General features: G+C 34.7%; 2 protein-coding genes and 1 pseudogene across 2 annotated transcripts; 1 reads left to right on the forward strand and 2 right to left on the reverse strand.

Moving 5' to 3' along the window:
- The first annotated feature begins 6,855 nt into the window (after window positions 1-6,855).
- Window positions 6,856-9,533, forward strand: LOC149247591 (protease Do-like 9; annotated as a pseudogene).
- A 4,592-nt stretch (window positions 9,534-14,125) lies between these two features.
- On the reverse strand, window positions 14,126-15,334 carry LOC149247592 (uncharacterized). The gene has a single exon (XM_089444676.1). It carries the CDS (start codon window positions 15,332-15,334, stop codon window positions 14,126-14,128), a length of 1,209 nt encoding a protein of 402 aa, XP_089300802.1.
- Window positions 15,335-17,322: 1,988 nt separating this feature from the next.
- On the reverse strand, window positions 17,323-18,258 carry LOC149247593 (uncharacterized). The gene has a single exon (XM_089444686.1). The coding sequence runs from the start codon at window positions 18,256-18,258 to the stop codon at window positions 17,323-17,325; it is 936 nt and encodes a 311-aa protein (XP_089300812.1).
- Window positions 18,259-19,776: the final 1,518 nt, after the last annotated feature.

Genomic DNA, 19,776 nt, shown 5'->3' on the forward strand with positions numbered 1-19,776 from the left:
ATTGCTGTCCATCCCAGGACAAAGGTGAAATCAGGCAGGAGGAGGTGGCTGTGGCTGTTACTGTGAGGGACAAATCAACACTCAGCTCAATGCTAGAAAATTGGTGTTGAGATCCCCTCATAACTGCCCAGTGCCAATGCCAACTCCCCTTACCTTGCACGTTAAACATTGATTGGCATGGATCAAACAAAAAACAAAAAAGCTTATGAAAAAAAAAAACTAGACATTTATTTATTTATTTTTAATCGTTTATTAATTTGTATTTTTTGATTTATTTATTTTTATTTATTTATTCTATGTTCTTAATTAGTTTTTATTCATTTTTATTTTTATGTATCTTTTAGTTATCTATCTATGTTTTTAACTGATTAGTATTATATAATTACTATAACCAACTATCACCCTAAAATTACCTTATACATATAAATATATTTATATATGAAAGTAAGGTCTTTTATCTAACTAATTCCCATTGAATTTATAATTTTCATTATACCTTTTAACCAGCTTATAAGTAATCACCATATTAAATGATTTCATATTTTTAAGTTTCTAGAAATTATAACTAACTAACCTACCTTATATATATTTTTATATATATTTGTCTTTAATATAACTAATTCCCACTTAATTTAATTTTTAAATTATACCTTTCAACTAACTTCTATTATTATTATTATTATTATATATATATATATATATATTTAATTTTAACTTTATAGTAATATATAGTTATCATCCTAAAATTACCTTACATATATATATATATAGAAGTCAGGCCCTGTTCTAACTAATTCCCATATAAGTCACAATTTTTAATAAACTAATAGCATAATCAACATCTATAATTATTTCTTTTATATAATCTATGGTATGATAACTAACTCCCATTAAATTATCATTTTGACTTTTTGACTACAGTCTCTAAGTCAAAATTAGCCGTTGGAGGCTCTGCTCAGACTATTTAGCATGCAAAACTGGATATGTTTCTTCAACTTGTCCTGGTTGGTTCGAAACGCGTCGACAAATGTCTCTCTTTATGTGATTTATGCTGAAGTTCTACTTATAACTATTATGGATCACAGAAGCCTCAATTCAATAATGGAAAACTTATTCTTATATTTTTGATATTATTCATTAGTGAAATAAATACTATTTAAATTAAATATATTATTTTTTATTTGAAACTGAAAACTTGTTCTTATATTTTTTATATTATTTATTAGATAAAGAATATTTTTTTATATCAAATTCTTTCTATTCAATTATTAAAAAATCTAAATTTATATATAAACCAACTAAAAATATTAACATTAAAATTAAAATAACTCCTATATAAATTATTATATTAATAACTACCACTTGTTATATTATGATTCATTGTTATATATAATCATATTAATATACATAAATTTCACTCATTACTTTACTAATTCTTATATTATTATATTTAATTATTATACTATATTCCTCACGTCAATTTTTTAAATTATGTACATGACTTTTACCAATAGTTATATTGAAATATATTTTTATTTTATTTTTCAAATTCATAAGTTTTAAAAATATTTTTAAAAATAAGTTTAGTTTAATAAAATTAAATTTTCAAATTTTATGGAATATAAAAAACATTAAATTATAATTAAAAATTAAATTTTATTAATATATTCATGAGGATTAGCATGATAACAATCTTTATCAATTTTAAAATATCAATAATAACAATATAATGAAATTTTAGTAGGAACAATATATTTCCCTATTACCAAACCTCAAGAGAATTAGATCTACAATAAAAATAAAATAGAACCTTAATATAAATATCAATCTAAAACCCACAACAACAAGCATGATACCTATGACCACAATCGTTACCAACTACTTTGGCACTTAACCAAAAGCCCAAACTCCACTAGAACACCAACAAGATGAAAAAATCTCCAAATCTTGGAACAATGGACAACTCAATTTAATGATTAAACATTCACTACTAAACCAAGTCACTACCAAGATTCTATAGATAAAAGCATTCACTACTAACCAAGTAACTATCAAAATTCTACAAATATGTTCAATGAAAAGAAAAACACACTTAAAATAAAATTAATCAACAATGCCTTTAAGTACTCATAATTGCATTCTTAACTTAAAAGTAAAGTCTAAAGACACCACTCATAATTGAATAACACACTAACATTTCCTATAAAAAAAAATAACACTACACATAAACACATAACATCACACAATTGAAGGGAGAAATGAGAAAAACACTCTAAATAAAAACACAAAATACTAAAGAAAAAAATAAAAATAAAAAAACCAAAAACATAACCCAAAAACATTCTAAAAAGACAATAAAAAAAGACAACCATAAGTTAATGCAAAACTAAATAGATCACCTCAAAACTAAATAGTCTGTCTCAAATAAGACCACCTTCGTCACCCTATTGCCATAAATTGGGATTTAAATCCACCCTAAATTGGGATTTAAATACAAAGGATGATGATAGTCTGTCTCAAATAGGACCTTCCTCGTCACCCTATTGCCATAAATTAGGATTTAAATCCACCATAAATTGGGATTTAAATACAAATGATGACTTCATCAGTAATAGAGACTAAAAACATATCACTAAAATAACCAAAAATTCAAAATTCTACAAACATGAGCAATAGTTATATATGAAATGTATTACACAAGGTTAATAAGGCAGAATCACAATTTGAACTTTCAAATACATAATATTAGTTTTATCTAAATTTAGATTTATTATGCATAAAGAAAGATCAAATTTTTAGAGAAATAAAATATTATTAGCACAATTATATTAAAAAAAGTGATTGATATGTCGTAAGCATCAACTTAATATAAACTTAATATTAATATATTAATTATGTATTAAGTAAGTATTAAAAATTCAAATTAAATATAAAACCATTATTATTATTTTTAATTTAAATTTAAAAATTATTTAAATTATGGTTAAAAAAATATATTTATTTGTTTTAAATTAATCTATATGATATAAATAATTGTCATAAAATTTTCTTTTAAATTGAAATTAAAATTAAATCCATACTCTCATTTAACAGCAATAAAACATGTCCCCACTTTAAACTTTTATTTCAATGTTTACTAATCATTATAATATGTATAATCTTGTGATTTAATATATATACGCACGTTTGAAATCGTCTCTATGGTTATAACCACTACGCCTGAACTAAATCAGTGCTCATTCAATTGTATGCTTACACTGTTCAAAGTTCAATGAATTCGATTCTATAATGAATTAAAAATAAATGCTAAATAACCTATGTAACATTAATATAAAATTTATATTCGAAGAGGCTTTCCAAAAAGTATACATGTGTTCTAAATCAAATGAAACCTAACCACTGCGGCAAGTTAGCGGGGGACGTCGATGCTGAATCAAACGAAATCTAACAGACTCTATTCCAATTCGCTTAACACTGGGTAAAATAAATAATATTTAAATTAAATAAGTTATTTTTAATTTGAAACTAAAAACTTGTTAATATAATTTTTATATTTTAAATAATATTTAAAAACTTATTTATATACTTTTTAAGTTAAATAATCTATTAGATCAAAAATATTTCGTTGATATCAAATCATGTACCTTTGATTATTAAAAAATCAAAGTTTTTCAAAATCAATTTTAATATAAACCATGTCTACAACTTAAATATATATTTTTTTAAATCTCAATATAAAATTTTAACATTAAATAATTTAAGAATAAAATTGAAATAACTTGCTACGTAATAATATATATATGTATATATATATATATATACAAAACTAACTTTTACTTATTACTCTACTAATTTCTATATATTAAGAAGATTATATTTAAATATTATAATTTTTAAATTATGTACATGACTTTTACTTATTTAGTTTCAAATTAAAAATAACTTATTTAATTTAAATATTATTTATTTCACCCAGTGTTAAGCGAATTGGAATAGATTTTGTTAGATTTCATTTGATTCAACATCCACGTCCCCGCTAGCTTGCTGTAGTGGTTAGGTTTCATTTGATTTAGAATACATGTATTTTTAAATAATTCATTTTTTAGGTGTGATAAACCAAAGTTTGGTCTCAGTAACCATCATCATCATCATATATATGTTATATTTAAATATATGTTTTATATTTTTCAAAAGTATTTTTTTAAAGAATAACTTTAGTTTAATAAAAATTAAATATTCAAATTTGATCAAATATCAAAAACATTAAATTATAATTAAAAATGAAATTTTATTAATATATTTATAATGTTTAACACCACAAAAATTTCCATCAATCTAACAAAATCAATAATTAGGCCAATAGGCCTTCCTATGTATGAACACAGCCGTCAACACTTTCATTCTCCTATTGACATCTGGCATGGTTTCCTACTCGACATCTGGCTATAGTCCTGCTTGACATCTGTGCACAGATTTTACGTCACCTTTCTACTCCCCACTTGACATCTGTGCACACCAGTTTTATGCTGGAGTCTTTTACGTCGGAGTTCCAAGATTTCCATTACAGGCCTGCAGTTTCCATTTCTCATCTCAGCTGCCCAATTTCTAGGTACCTGGAATTTTAAAAAGTATTGCGGAGGGCAAGGGTTTATCAGGGGTTTAGTTCTGCCATTTAAGATGCCATTAGATAGTGCTCAGAGCGTCTCGAGATCCAGTCGCCATAGACCTGAGCAAGGGCTTTGGTTTGGCCGTGAACAAGTTGTGTTGGGGCAATTTCTCCAGCGGCATTCGTTCTGCATTAAACAGCAGATTAGAAGGCATCTGATTTTGTACTCTTTGGCTCCTAGGGCGGCCAAAGCGTTGCTTGCGTTCAGAAGAAGGTAATTTTTTTGTTAAGGTTCTGTGTATTTTATATAACTTTGGGACATGGAAGGATTTTTAGGCCGATAGGCCTTCCTATGCATCAACACAGTCGTCAAAACTTTCATTCTCCTATTGACATCTGGCATGGTTTCCTACTCAACATCTAGCTATAGTCCTGCTTGACATCTGTGCATAGATTTTACACCAGCTTTCTACTCCCCACTTGACATCTGTGCACACCAGTCTTATGCTGGAGTCTTTTACGTTGGAGTTCTAGGATTTCCATTACAGGCCTGTAGTTTCCATTTCTCATCTCAGCTGCCCAATTTCTAGGTACCTGGAATTTTAAAAAGTATTGCGGAGGGCAAGGGTTTATCAGGGGTTTAGTTCTGCCATTGAAGATTCCATTAGATAGTGCTCGGAGCGTCTCGAGTTCTAGTCATCGTAGACCCAAGCAAAGGCTTTGGTTTGGTCGTGAACAGGTTGTGTTGGGGCAATTTCTCCAGCAGCATTCATTTTGCATTAAACAACGGATTAGAAAGCATCCGATTTTGTACTCTTTGGCTCCTAGGGCGGCCAAAGCGTGGCTTGCATTCAGAAGAAGGTAATTTTTTGTTAAGGTTCTGTGTATTTTATATAATTTTGGGACATGGAAGGATTTTCCCCAAATTTTTTCTGTTACCAGCTTTTTTGTTCTTGACGTGATTGAACACTTGATCACCTCCTGAAAAAGAATCTCCTCTTCATAAGGTGCCTTTGTGCTTTGTGTGTTATCATCATTGTGATTGTTCTCCTTGTGATGCCTTCTTAGTTGCAAGTTTATTGAGAAACAAAGTGGGGTTCCATGGGAAAAGATACTGGCAGAAAGCTGAGGTTAATTCTTGTCTTCTTACAGAAAATAAAATAATGTGCGTACTTTTTTTTCTTGATTTCTTCGTTTTGTATTCGTCTGCGACCACGTTTGGTGTATTGTACCAGAGTACAATACATTTAACGATGCTATTGTTTGATGTAGGGTTTTTGTAACTAGGTTTTATTATTCAATGAAATTATTTACTACAAGCAGTTGCTATGGTATAAAGTGGTTGTTAGCTATTTTTGTGGTTGATGTGAGTAGTTTTGTGAGCGTGGCCTCAATGCAGTGTGTTCTTTTTCTTCTGTGCTTTTATTGCATTGTCTACAAACCCATTTTGGTGAAAATTGGGTTTGCTAGGAATTTAATGCAGGACCTGCTCTACCAAGGAGCTGCCTGCCCTTTTGATGACAGGCATCTTTACTGGTTTGATATAAACGTGTGAATTGGTACCTCCAGCATTCCATTGGGTTAATGCCAAATGGTATAGTAGCACATAGGCAACTTTTGCAGTGACGTTTCGGGGGAGTAGTTCAAGTTCTGCTGATATTCACCGTCTTCTGCTAGCTAAAAGCGTGTTTTAGGTATGGTTACCTCAAGGTTGAAGTAAAAGAGATTTAAAAGACCCAAGTATGCACTCCAAATTAGTCTGCATGAACAATTTGTTTCAGTAACCAATAATGAAGAAGAGGACTTGGCCCTGTGTCTTGTAATGCTTGCAAGTGGAGTAAACACTACCCAAAACCCACAATTTCACATTGGGGCTGCAGATCCTGAAGCAGGTTCCCTCAACCTTCCCAATATTGGTTCCCAGCTTCCAAAATCCATGAGCAAGAAGGTCAAATATAAGAAAATTAATGATGATGCCAATCTTTATGATGATGATGATGAGGCTACGAAGGGCAAGTTCAAGTGCACCACCTGCAACAAGGTTTTTCATTTCTATCAAGCTCTGAGAGGCCACAGTGCTAGCCACATTAAGTTCAAGGGCAGTTTTACACAGACATAGGATGAGAATGAGAGCCTAGAAGAAGACATAGCTGACGAGCTCAATATTGGATCGGGCTCTCACCTACCTGGCAATTCCCATAAATCTCCTGCAAAGGAGAGGACTAAGGTTTCTGGTGCCAAAGCCAGAGATGGAACGAGGACAATTGAGTCTACTGCTATTTCAGGTAAGAAGATTCCAAGGATCCATGAATGCTCAATCTGTAAAAATGGTTTTGCTTCAGGTCAGGCTTTGGGTGGTCACAAGAGATGTCATTGGGGTAGCGGAGCTTCAGATAGTATAATTACTAGTACTTGGCTATTGTGCTTGCAATTGGCATTGAATGTGATATTGGTAAGCGCAAAATTGTTAGTAAATTGTAATGCTTCTCTGGAGAATTTACTGAATGAATGATTAAGCACAAATTATTGCAGCTAATCAATGTATTTTTATCCCTTTTTTACAACAATTCTAACTGTGAGCGATGATGAGTTTTGGGAAGGAGTATCTCCAGTGCAATTTGGAGCACTGCCTACTTTTCTAGCTGTTGTCACTGTTGTAGGTTATCCAATTGGTGGTGACACAATCTCAGTGACTAGTGGAGTCGTATCATGCATTGAAGTTCTTTCATATGTCCACGGGTCCACCGAGCTTCTTGGACTCCAGGTAACTTGCTGAGTACTTTTATTTTTTTTTGGTGGTTTCATATGCTAACACGGTGTTTTGTCATCAATATTCACACATTGAAGTTCTTTCATATGTGAATGGAGCCACAAAGCTTCTAGGAGTGCAGGTGACCTACTAAGTGCTTTTAATTTCTTTTGGTGGTTTCATATGCTATCGGAGTGTTTTGTAATTAGTATAGCCAAGTCTTTTGCGTTGCTCTCAATGACTGGAAAGTTTGTACCATATGGGATTGAATCTTAATTAGATGTTTCTATTTATGTTGGTGTGCTTTTTGGTTCGATCAATTCAAAATTGATGCTGCTATAAAAGCTGGAAATTCTAGGGGACCTGATTTCAATGACAAGGGCCAGTGTGTGGGAATTGCATTTCAATCACTTAAACATGAAGATGCAAAAAATATTGGATATGTTATACCAACTCCGGTTATTACACACTTTATCATGGATTATGAACCCTCGGGAGACTACACAGGTTGGCATTTTGTGTTTTATCTACGAGTTTCAGAAATTTTTGATGTTCATGGTGGATGCTTATTTCTTGTCTATTGTTGCATTTATATCTCTTTCTTTAGATGCAACATCCATGTACACTCATATTGTAATATTCACCAAAGATAGAACATTATAATAGGTAACAAAGTAACATTTCATGGCAATCAGATAAACAATTAAGAGTATCTTGAAAAGCAGCTTTTGTTCAATTGGTTCGATGCAGCAACTGTGGCTGGCCATACTGCCATCCTAATTATTTTTGTCATTCCTTTGAACAAATTCCTATCCCAAAGACAAAAGCAGCAATTTTACCACACATTCAAACAAGGTTCATATGTTGTTGCATGCTTGCTAATTTCTTTCATAGTTTTGGAATGATATTCTTATCCTTTACTTTCACCCACGTAAGCAACAATTTGCATTATTAACTTTTCTCAATTGTTCTCCTTATTTCTATGCTATTGCTGGTTGTTTCCCATTATTTCATGTAACACGATGGCTAGCATAATTATATCCTCATTTTGAGTAATGCAATTATAATATGTTGTGCCTTTTTCTTATTAGGATTTTTATCTGTAGGATTTCCCATTCTTGGAATAGAATGGAAGAAAATGGAGAATCTTGATTTTCATATTGCAATGGGAATGATGTCTAACCGGAAAGGTGTTTGTGTAAGAAGGGTAGAACCAACAGCTCCAGTAGCGAAATTCTTAACATCATCAGATATTCTTCTCAGTTTTGATGGAATTGATATTGCTAATGATGGAATTGGTAAGAAAATCTCTCTTTCTATATCATCCTGTTTGCTCTACCACTTGTGGTTATTTTCCATCTTATACATTTCATGTAGGTGTTCCATCACGTGCGTTTCAATTTTGGTGCATGTCACATTTCCACACAAATGTACTCTAGTGATGTGTTTTTAGTAAAACTTAATTAGTCTTTGTTAAATTCTTCTAACGATAGTTTATTCTCTCATTTTAGTTCCTTTCAGGCGTGGTGAGTGCATAGGTTTTAGCTACCTTGTTTCAAAGTACACAGGAGAGCATGTTAGATTCAAAATTCTACATGATTATGAGTATCATGAATTTGATATCGAGCTTTCTACTCACAAATGCCTAGTCCCTGCACATATTAAGGGGAAGCCTCCATCTTATTACATCATAGCTGGGTTTGTATTTTTAGCTCTGTCCATGCCATACCTTTGTTCTAAAGTATGTTGTTGAATAATATCTATTGGTGTAAAGTATTTTGGCTTACATTAATGTTAGGATGAATAAAATCTATTTGTATAGTTTTTGATGATCAGTGAGATTCTAAAGTGCAGCGTGGAAAAGATCATGACTACGATGCTCCAGTAAAACTGTTGGACAAGCTACTGTATTCTATGGCACGAATAGAAGATGAATAGTTGGTGGTGATTTCTCAAGTTAGAATACAATTAAGTGTAAACATATAATATTGACAAGCTGTCACTGAATATTATTCATGTTTGTTGATTATATATAATAAGGTTAAGAATACCTACCCCCAACTAAGGTTTTTTTGTGATTGACAGGTTTTGGTTGCAGATATAAATATTGGTTATGAGGATATTGTAAATACACAGGTAGAAGCATGCAAACTGAAAATTATTTATCTCAACTATTAAGAAGTTTTGTTGGCAATTTCAACATTCTATGCATTCTGGATTTTTGTCAAGTTATGGGCTATAGTTTCTGATGTTTGAAGAATTCATCATTTATAATGTCCAGGTCCTGGCTTTCTAGCATATGTTCTTGGACTATTCCTCCCTCAACCTTTCTTTATGTAATATTTCTTAGTGCAGTTCACTAATGTGGTAGGTTTCACGAAGAATATGAATCAATGTTGGAGAAGAGTTACAATTGTGGAAGCATATGTTTGTGTAAAAGTTAACCAATACCCAAATTGACAATACAATTGAGATATTAATTAATATATATATTAATAAAATAATTTAAACTATAGATGTTATTTGGTTTCCAATATTCATTATTTTCAAATTTTTATATTCTTTTGAAAAATACTTGTACTTTTTAATCATTCATAGAAATTCAACAATTCCAACTTCATAAATCTATCGGCCTCTCTTTGTACCTTTTGGGACAATTGCTAGTATTAATATAATGGAATTTTAGTAGGAACAATATATTGAGCCAATATCAAATCTCAAGAGAATTAAATCAATAATAAAAATATAATAGAACTCTAGCATAAACATCAATCCAAATCCCACCACAACAAGCATAATTCCCATGACTACAATCTTTACTAACTACTTTGAGGCTTAAGCCAAAAGCCCAAACTCTACTAGAACACCAATAAGATGAAAAACCTTCTAAATCTAACAAAAATGAATAATACAATTTAATATTTAAACATTTACTATTAAACCAAATCACTACCAAAATTCTATCAATAAACACAATCATTCACTACTAAACCAAGTCACCGGCAAAATTTTATTAAGTATGTTGAACCTCAAAAAAATATCCAATAAGTTAATGCAAAACTAAATCCATCGCCTTAAAACTAAATCTGTGGCATCGTCACCCTATTGTCATAACTTGGGATTTAAATCCAAAGGACGATGTCATCAATAATAGAGACCATCAAGCCCATGGGGCTTTGGATTGATGGTGAATGGGTGCACTCTTAAGGCACTCCTTACGATAGGTCACCGGTTCAAATCCCTCGTGGGCGCTTATGTAGTTTTAATTAGAAAAAAATAATAATAGAAACCATCAAAATTTAAGAAAAACATATCACTGAAATAATCCAAAATTCAAGTTGTATCACACAATGGTTAATACGAGGAGAGTCGCAATTTAAAATAATCTTAGATTTATTTAAATTTAAATTTATTATGCCGAAACATCACATTTTTAGAAATGTAAAATATTATTAATACAATCATATTAATAAATATAATTGACATATTAATAAATATAATTGACATATGTAGTAAGCCTCAATTTAATATATAAATTCAATATTAAATATTAATATGTTAATTATATCTAAAATAAATATAAAACATTTAAATTAAATATAATCAATAAATTATTATTATTATTTTTAATTCGAATTTCAAATTTATTTAAATTATAATATATAATAATTCTATGTAAATTATATTTATTTATTTTAGATTAATCCATATGATATAAATAAATATCATTGAATTCTGAATCAAATATAGAAGTATATAATCTGAAATAATTTTCTTCTGAATTGGAACTTAAATTAAATACATATTTTCATTTACAACAATAAAATATCTTCTTTATTCTAAATTTTTGTTTCAGTATTTACTCATCATTATAATTTATTATAATATATAAAATCTTGTAAAAAATTTATATATTTTAATATTTACTATTTATTATAATTTATTATAATATTGTACAGAAATATATATATATATATATATATATATATATATATATATATATATATATATATATACTCACGATCAAAATCCTCTCTATGTTTATAACCACTCTTGTATGCTCTAAACCAATGCTTATTTAATTCTATGTTTCTTTAGCATTGCATAACTTATTTTCTGATCAACACACACTTGTTGAATAGCCTGTCAAACTTCTTCCATTACTTCTTACCAATACAACTCATACACAAAAATTTATATCTTATGTATTAATAATATATGCAATAGATATCATTTTTTAGGATTCAACTGCGTTATGTAAGTGATTCACGTATGGCAATTTCCATGAGAGGTAGTCATAACTGACTAATTTCTCATGTTTTCTTAGTAGTCCACTTAGCACTCATTGCATCCGGTGATGCTCATAGGGGTGAAGAAGTGGGATTGAAACTAGTGAAACGAATTACATTGGGATTCAATTCATTAAGTAAGTCATTCTCGTATGACCATTTCCATGAGAGGTAGTCATAATTGACTATTTTCTCATGATTTTTGAGGAGTCCACTTAGCACTCATTGCATTGAGTGATGCTCATAGAGGTGAAGAAGTGGAATTGAAACTAGCGAAATGAATCACATAGCATCAATCATCACTTCTGGGGCTTGCACCTTGTTGATTGAAACTAGTGAAATGAATCACATAGCATAAATCATCACTTTTTGGGACTTACACCCAATAACCAGGACTTCCCGGGAGGTCACCCATCCCAGATCGCCTCTTTTTTCACCACAATCAAGCCCACTTAGCTTGCTACCCCATTTGCAAAACCTTAGCAAGTATTGTGCCTCATGAACCATTCAAGTAGAGTTCCCTTCACTCTTTTGAATTTAAGTATTAAGGGGGTTTCCACAGTGCATTATATTAGATATCATCTTTTGGGATTCAACTGCGTTAAGTAAGTCATTCATGTATGACCATTTCCATGAGAGGTAGTTGTAACTAACTAATTTCTCATGATTTTTGAGTAGTCCACTTAGCACTCATTGCATCGGGTATGACCATTTCCATGAGAGGTAGTCGTAACTAACTAATTTCTCATGATTTTTGAGTAGTCCACTTAGCACTCATTGCATCATGTATGACCATTTCCATGAGAGGTAGTCATAACTCACTAATTTCTCATAATTTTTGAGTAGTCCACCTAGCACTCATTGCATCGGGTGATGCTCATTGGGGTGAAGAAGTGGGATTGAAACTAGTGAAACAAATCACATAGTGTCTATCATCACTTCCAGGGCTTACACCTGGTAACCAGGACTGCTTGGGAGGTCACCCATCACAGATCGCCTCTGGCTAAAGCGCGCTTAACTGTGGAGTTTTTCCCGACAATCAAGCCCACTCAGCTTGCTACCCAATTTGTAAAACCTTAGCAAGTATTTTTCCTCATGAACCATTCAAGTAGAGTTCTCTTCACTCTTTTGAATTAGAGTATTAAGGGGGTTTCCGCAGTGCATTATATTAGATATCATTTTTTGGGATTGAACTGCGTTAAGTAAGTCATTCACGTATGACCATTTCCATGCGAGGTAGTCGTAACCGACTAACTTCTCATGAACTTTTAGTATTCCACTTAACACTCATTGCATTGGGTGATGCTCACAAGGGTGAAGAAGTGGGACTACTCAAACATCACGAGAAATTAGTCAGTTATGACTACCTCTCATGGAAATGGTCGTACATGAATGACTTACGTAAAGAAATTAAATACCAAAAAAATGATATATAATATAATGCAAAGTGGAAACCCACTTAATACTAAAATATATGTAACATTAATATAAAATTCATATTTCAAGAGGCTTTTCAAAAATTATATATATGCTCTAAATCAAATGACATCTAACTGTTGTGACATATTAGCAATCGAGGTAGATGCTAAATCAAACGATATCTAACTTATTCCATTCCAATCCGCTAGACAAAGGTGAAATAAATAACATTTAAATTAAAAATTAAAAACTTATTCATATATTTTTTCTATTTTAAGTTAAATCATATATTTAATGAATAATATTTTTTTGATATTAAAACTTATTCATTCAATTATTAAAACATCAATATAAACCATCCGGACACACACACACACATATATATATATATATATATATATATATATATAATTTTAACAATAAATAATTTGAAAAAATAAAATAAAATAACTTCCTATATATATTTTCTCACATTAATGTACATAACTTTTAATTATTACTTTACTAATTCTTATATATTAATATAATTATATTTAAATATTATACTATACTATTCAAGTCAACTTTTTGAATTATGTACGTGACTTCTATTTATTTTATTTTATATGTATATATGTGTGGAGAGTTTTTTTTTTCCAAGGAAAAAAACGAACTTTTTTATAAGAAATAAAAAAGTTACAAGCATATGAGTTAACATTCAGAAACTCCTGTGATCTTGTGACCATCATCAGTCCACAAGGAGAGCGACATACTTCCCCTTGGCTCATCAAGACCAACAAAAAGAAAGCAATCCTTTCTCGCTTACTTCCGGCACTGTTACGTTGCTTGCTAGAGGCACATCTATCAAAAGATTTTTTAAAAACCATGACAAAATAACATGGGCCTCCTTTTAACACAGGAAAACGACCCACAGATCTGTTCTGAGAGTTTGTTTTCAGTTGATACATATCCGAAAAAAACAGAGAGTTGATACACCAGCGTAGATTTCTTTGACGAAACAGAAATTACAAGATATAAACAAAACAAAACAATATCCTGTAACAGCAGAAAAATTTGGTAAAGTTAAGAGTGAGGAGGGAGATCCGACACACGGATCTGATCATGTGATTGTTCTGTTATCCTCCACGAATCCATAGCGAGCTGCAAACCCTCTTTAGAAAACTTGTCTGCTTCTCCATTCCTGTCCCTGTAAATATGTTCAATGGAAAATGGATTAAAATTGAGCTTTAAGTTTTGAATCTCTTCCAGAAGTGGCCTCAGCATATAGTTTTGACATCTGTATTTCCCATTTACCCAATTTATTACATTTAAAGAGTCACCAAAGATCTGAACCGAGGAGATGTTTCTGGTTATTAGCCAGCATAAAAGCAATTTCAAGGCGGATAGCTCGGCGAAGTTGTTGATGCCGGGACCTAATCCTACAACAGCTTTGAGGGAGTGTGAGGGGCTAATATGAATGACTATTCCTGCTCCCGCATTATTGTTCTGAGTTGCCCCGTCAAAATAGGCCCATGGGATGCCTTCCCTGATTCGCTCTTCTTTTTTAGGACCTGAGGATCGAGATTCTTCTGGTTCCGGAATGCTGGACAAAATTGTTGAGCTTTGGATAGCTATCACCTCTGCTGGGGTAAGTTGTTCCTTGAATATGCTTCTGTTTCGAGCTATCCAAATGCCCCAACAAATAATGGGGGGCAAATTTCTAAGATTCCTCTCTGGATAATGGTTCCACCAATATTCCCAAGCAGAAAGAAAAGTGTCCCCTTCCCACTTGACCAATTTCCCTAAAAGCTTCTGCATTTCTTCCCAGACTTTCCTTGCAAAAGGACAAGCAATGAACAAATGGTGAATGGATTCTGAGTCTGAGAAACATAAGGGACATCTACCTGGGCCTTGTTTGAATCTGGACTGAAGAATGTCCCAGGTAGGAATTTTCCTTCTTAGAATACACCAGGAGAATAATCTAGCTTTCTTGGGGCACTTCAATTTTAGCAGTGGTTTAACCCACCATTCTGGGTTAACCCATCCTTTCTTCTTCATTAAGAAAGAGTACCCCATCTTTGGTGAGTAGGCACCAGATTCAGCATGTGCCCACACCAATTGGTCTGGCCTGTCTTGAATTCTGACATTTGATCTCTTTAATTCCTGAATAAAACTCCTCCACTCATCCCTCCACCTGGGATCGATTCCTAGTTCCTCTATTAATTTCCATGCTTGGCCCCAGATGGTTGACTGGCCTGGGTTTGCAATCTGATTTAGTCCTTGTATCCTCATTGAATCGAGATGAGCAGTCAGCTCAGGGGACAGAGCGAAAGATTCATTGCAACCCACCTAGGGGTCTCTTCCAATCCTAACCGGTTCTCCATTTCCTACCTGCCAGGCCAGGCCCTGTTCGATAACCTTGAAAGCCTCCACAGTGGCTTTCCATATCACAGAAAAATTTCTGCCTTTCTTGTTTGGGTTTCTGATCCAGTCATCTAGGGGCAAGGGATCTATGTATTTTCTTTTTACTACTCTGGTCCATAGATTCTCAGAAGTGATTAAACGCCAACCCGACTTTGCTGCTAGGGATATGCTGAAATCAAAAAGATTTTTAATGCCCCATCCACCCCAGTCTTTTGGCCTTGCAATTTTGTCCCATGCCACCCAAGGGAGCACTGAGTCCTCCTTTGACCCAGACCAAAGGAACCTGCTACAGACTTGTTTAATCTTGTGGAGAATACCTTTTGGGATCCATGTCAAGGCTGCCCAGAACACTGGCATGGCCTGAAGGACTGAGTTCACAAGGGTCAACTTGCCTGCCCGGGATAACCACTTGAAACTCCAATGGGAGATTCTTTGTTCAATTTTTGCCACCAGCCAGTTCGAGTCCTGCTTCCTATAGGCTAGCGGTTTTAACCAAAAGCCAAGATATTTGAAAGAGTTCTCCATCTTACAGGCCTCGAACGGTAAATGAGATAAAATCATGAGTTCCTCCTGTCTGTTGTAGCCCTCCAAAATTATCTGGGACTTCCTAGAGTTTATTAGAAGGCCTGTTGCTTTCAAGAACAGATCCAGAATACTTTTAAGTTCTTTAATTTCATTTAGACTCCCATTTGTAAATAATAGAATGTCATCTACAAAAAGGAGATGTGTAATAAACAAATTTACAGCAACTTCCAAACCTTTAACCAAACCTGATCTTTTAGCATTGGATATCAGTCTGCTGAGGCCCTCCGCAGCTAGAAGAAAGAGCAGTGGGGAAAGGGGACATCCTTGCCTCAGGCCTCTATGACCTCTGAAGAATTGGGAGGCAGCCCCGTTAATTAAAACTGCAAAACTTACATTTGAGATGCACCCCATGATCCAGCTTATGAAGTCCACCTTGAAGCCCAGGTGAGTCAGCAGCATTCTGAGATAAGTCCAGCTGATTCTGTCATAAGCTTTGGACAGATCAATTTTTAGCACAGCCCCTTTTGAGTTTGAATTCCTGATGCTGTGGATGGTTTCCTGGGCCACCCCTATAGCTTCGTGGATTTGTCTGCCGTCTAAAAAACCAAATTTCTCCAATGAGATGCAGTTTGAAAGAATCGGCTTCAGACTAACCGCGATGGTTTTTGCAATTATTTTGTATATGCAGTTGCACAGAGAGATTGGCCTAAAGTCTTCGAAAGTTTCCGAGGCCTCCTTTTTGGGAATGAGAGCAATGAAATTTGCATTGAACGGGGAATAAACCTCACCTTTTCTCCTTGATTCCTCCACCACTTCCGTTAACTCCACCCCTATCAGCTCGAAAAAGTGAGTGAAAAGTTCTACTGTCTAGCCATCCGGCCCCGGGCTTTTGTCCTTTGCCATAGATTTTATAATACTTTCTACTTCCTCTTTTGTCACCTCTCGAAAAAGATCTTCAGCCTCCTCTCCTTCCACAAAGCGAGGAAAGGATTGAGCTGTTCTGATAATTTCAGCTAAAGAAACCCCTCCTGGGTCTGAAAACAAAGATTGAAAATGATTCTTTCCCATATCAGACAAAGCCTCAAAAGTCGATGCTTCTCTGCCCTCATAATCCTTTAACTTCCAGATGGTATTAACATTTTTCGGCCCTTTGCATAGTTGTGGAAGAATTTTGTATTTTTGTCACCTGCTTTCAGCCAGATTGCCCTGCTCTTGAGCCTCCATTCTTCCTCTTTGTCCAATAAGATTTTTGCTCTCAATTTCTCTAGATTCACAATCCTTTCTTTAGACTCCTGTGTAGCATAAGCATCCGTCTCGGGATCTTCTAACTCTCAGAGCTCAACATCTAATTTGTTCAAAGATTCATTTTGCTTCTTCCTTCTTTCAGCTGCCCATTCTACTGTTGCTTTCTTTAGTCTTTTAAGATTTTCCATGAAGAGAGCTCCTTTATTTCCAATAGAATCTCTTCCCAGGTGTCTCCAAGTATTCTTGAACGGCTGGTTATACGATTCTTCTTGCAGCCAAGAAGCATTGAATTTGAAAAGGGCTACTGGTTTAGGGGGAGGCTTGGAGAGTTCTAAGAGGATGGGGAAATGATCAGAGTTCCGTCCTTCACCCACCCATTGCCTGAACATAGGAACATTGGAAGCCATCAAATCACTGATGAGGAAGCGGTCCAGTCTCTTTGCTATCCTCTCCTCCCCAGTTTTCCTATTCCTCCATGTAGGCTTGGCCTTTATAATGTTTACATCTATCAGCTTGTGGGATAGGAGTAAATGGGTAAAAAAGTCTGTTAACGGATCAGATCTTGCCGAGGGACTCCAAGCCTCCGCAGTCCCTAGGGAGAAATTTAAATCACCCCCTAGAATTAGATTTTTCCCCTTTAACAGATCTTTGGATAAGAGAGCGTTCCAGAAGACTGCCCTTGCCAGGCAGGGACCATATAAATTAACAATCATGAAGGAGAAATCGAACTCGGGGTGAATAGCTTCCATACCCAACACATTGGGCATTCTCCAATGGCTCAAAACTATCAATCTGCCATCCCTGCAACCAATGGCCAGACCACCCGAGTGTCCTACAGCATCAAGGGCAACAAAACACCACCTCAGGAGAAGGGATCTGAGTACAGGTTCGATATCTACAGCCCTACCCAGCGTTTCTTGGAGAAAGACCACATCCGGGTTATAGCGACAGATTAGCTCCTTCAAAGCCAGTTTTTTGGGCTTACTGGTTAAACCCCTGCAATTCCATGATAAACAGATCATTTTATAACCGCTTCAGGGGGTTTTGCTGCTCTAAGTGCCCCAGTAATCACCATTTGTTTTCCGTCAGCCACATCAATTTTTGCTTTGACTTGGGCTTTGGACATGTCTGACTTTCTCCCTCTGCCTTTTTTATGAGAGATTTTAGACGAAGAAGGACCCAACCCACCCACAGTCTCCCCCAAAACAGGGAAGGGATCTGATTTTTTACTAAGGGATCTAAGATTATATGTGCGGGCGGGGGTAGAGCCATCTGAAGGGTTTTCTAAGGAAACGACTTCTCGGTTCAGATCAATGGAAGGAATAGCATCAATTACTTGTTCCAAGTTTGAAAGGACATCATTGCATTTTGAATCCAAAGGAAAATTCATAGAAGGGCGATCAACATTTGATTCAGGAAAAACCACAGAGTTTGGAGTGACTGATTGCTTACCAAGAGGTATATTAGCAGTGGCCTCAGGGGTCCCCACAGTATTCTTCACGGAACCGCTCTATTCTTCGGCAGCCTTTATCGGGTCCCCTTCCGTCTGTGGAAAAACTTCCTCCTCCTGATTATGATTCCCTTCCATTCGCTTGGTTTCAGAGATGTCCTTCGCCGCCAAATTTGGTTCTTCCCTTGTGTTCTGCTCCCACTGCTCGACAGTTTTATGAACCCTCCTTTTGCGTCTCCCCAAAGGGCAATCCCTTGCCAGATGACCGATCTCGTGACATCTGTGACACCTGAACGGTAGCAGTTCGTAGTCCAGAAACTGCTCAAAAACATACTCTCTGTATTGTAGATTTATCGAATCCACCAACCCTTCGCTTGGATTCAGACGTACTAAAATCCTCGCCACTGCCCTTTCGTGAGTGTCTAGATAGGATTTGTCCGCTTCCAGAAATGTGCCCAAAAAGTTCCCGATTGAGGAGAAGACTGAATCCACCCAGAGGAAAGGTGGTAATCCCGGTGCCCTCACCCAGACGGGGAATTCCTCCATCTTCTCCTTGGACGCGTCGAAGAGAGGAGACCATCTTTTGAAAAATACTGGGCGTTTCCCAAAGGCCCAATTTCTTCCTTCAACCCATTCCATGGCTTCTTTGCTGTCAAATCTGATCATGAACCACCCTTTTACCATAGTGGCGGTTTTGAAGCATTTGGCCGGAGTCTCCTTCCATTGGCTCTCCGCCCATTGCTGAAGAAATTTACCAGAGACAGGACGCCCCTTTACCCGACCCACAAGAGTGCTTTCTGCCACCTCCAGCGCATCTTCTACCTGAACATCCATTCCCAAAACCAAGTTCCTTTCCGCTCTTCTCGGCTTTAGGGTTTTCCCCTTCTTACGCTTATCCCCAACTCTTTCTCGATCCAAAATCTCCTCTCTAACTATGCCTAGAGCATCTGAAACGCTTAGGGTTCCATCCCCACCCCGCGCGTAGAGGTTTGCATCCTTTTCTGAAGGCAAATGACTCGGGGCTCCTGTCGGGATTCCTTCCTTACCAGAAGACTGACTTCCCTTTTCTTCCGACCTCCCCGAGACGGGA

The sequence above is a fragment of the Pinus tabuliformis genome, chromosome 7 (genome assembly GCF_031772625.1).
Source record: "Pinus tabuliformis cultivar Carrire ecotype Pingquan chromosome 7, CPIR1, whole genome shotgun sequence".
Taxonomy (NCBI): domain Eukaryota; kingdom Viridiplantae; phylum Streptophyta; class Pinopsida; order Pinales; family Pinaceae; genus Pinus; species Pinus tabuliformis.

What these genes read in the sequence shown, in the direction of transcription:
- LOC149247592 (XM_089444676.1), bottom strand. Translation starts at nt 15,334, where the DNA reads ATGAGGATACAAGGACTAAATCAGATTGCAAACCCAGGCCAGTCAACC.
- LOC149247593 (XM_089444686.1), bottom strand. Translation starts at nt 18,258, where the DNA reads ATGATCTGTTTATCATGGAATTGCAGGGGTTTAACCAGTAAGCCCAAA.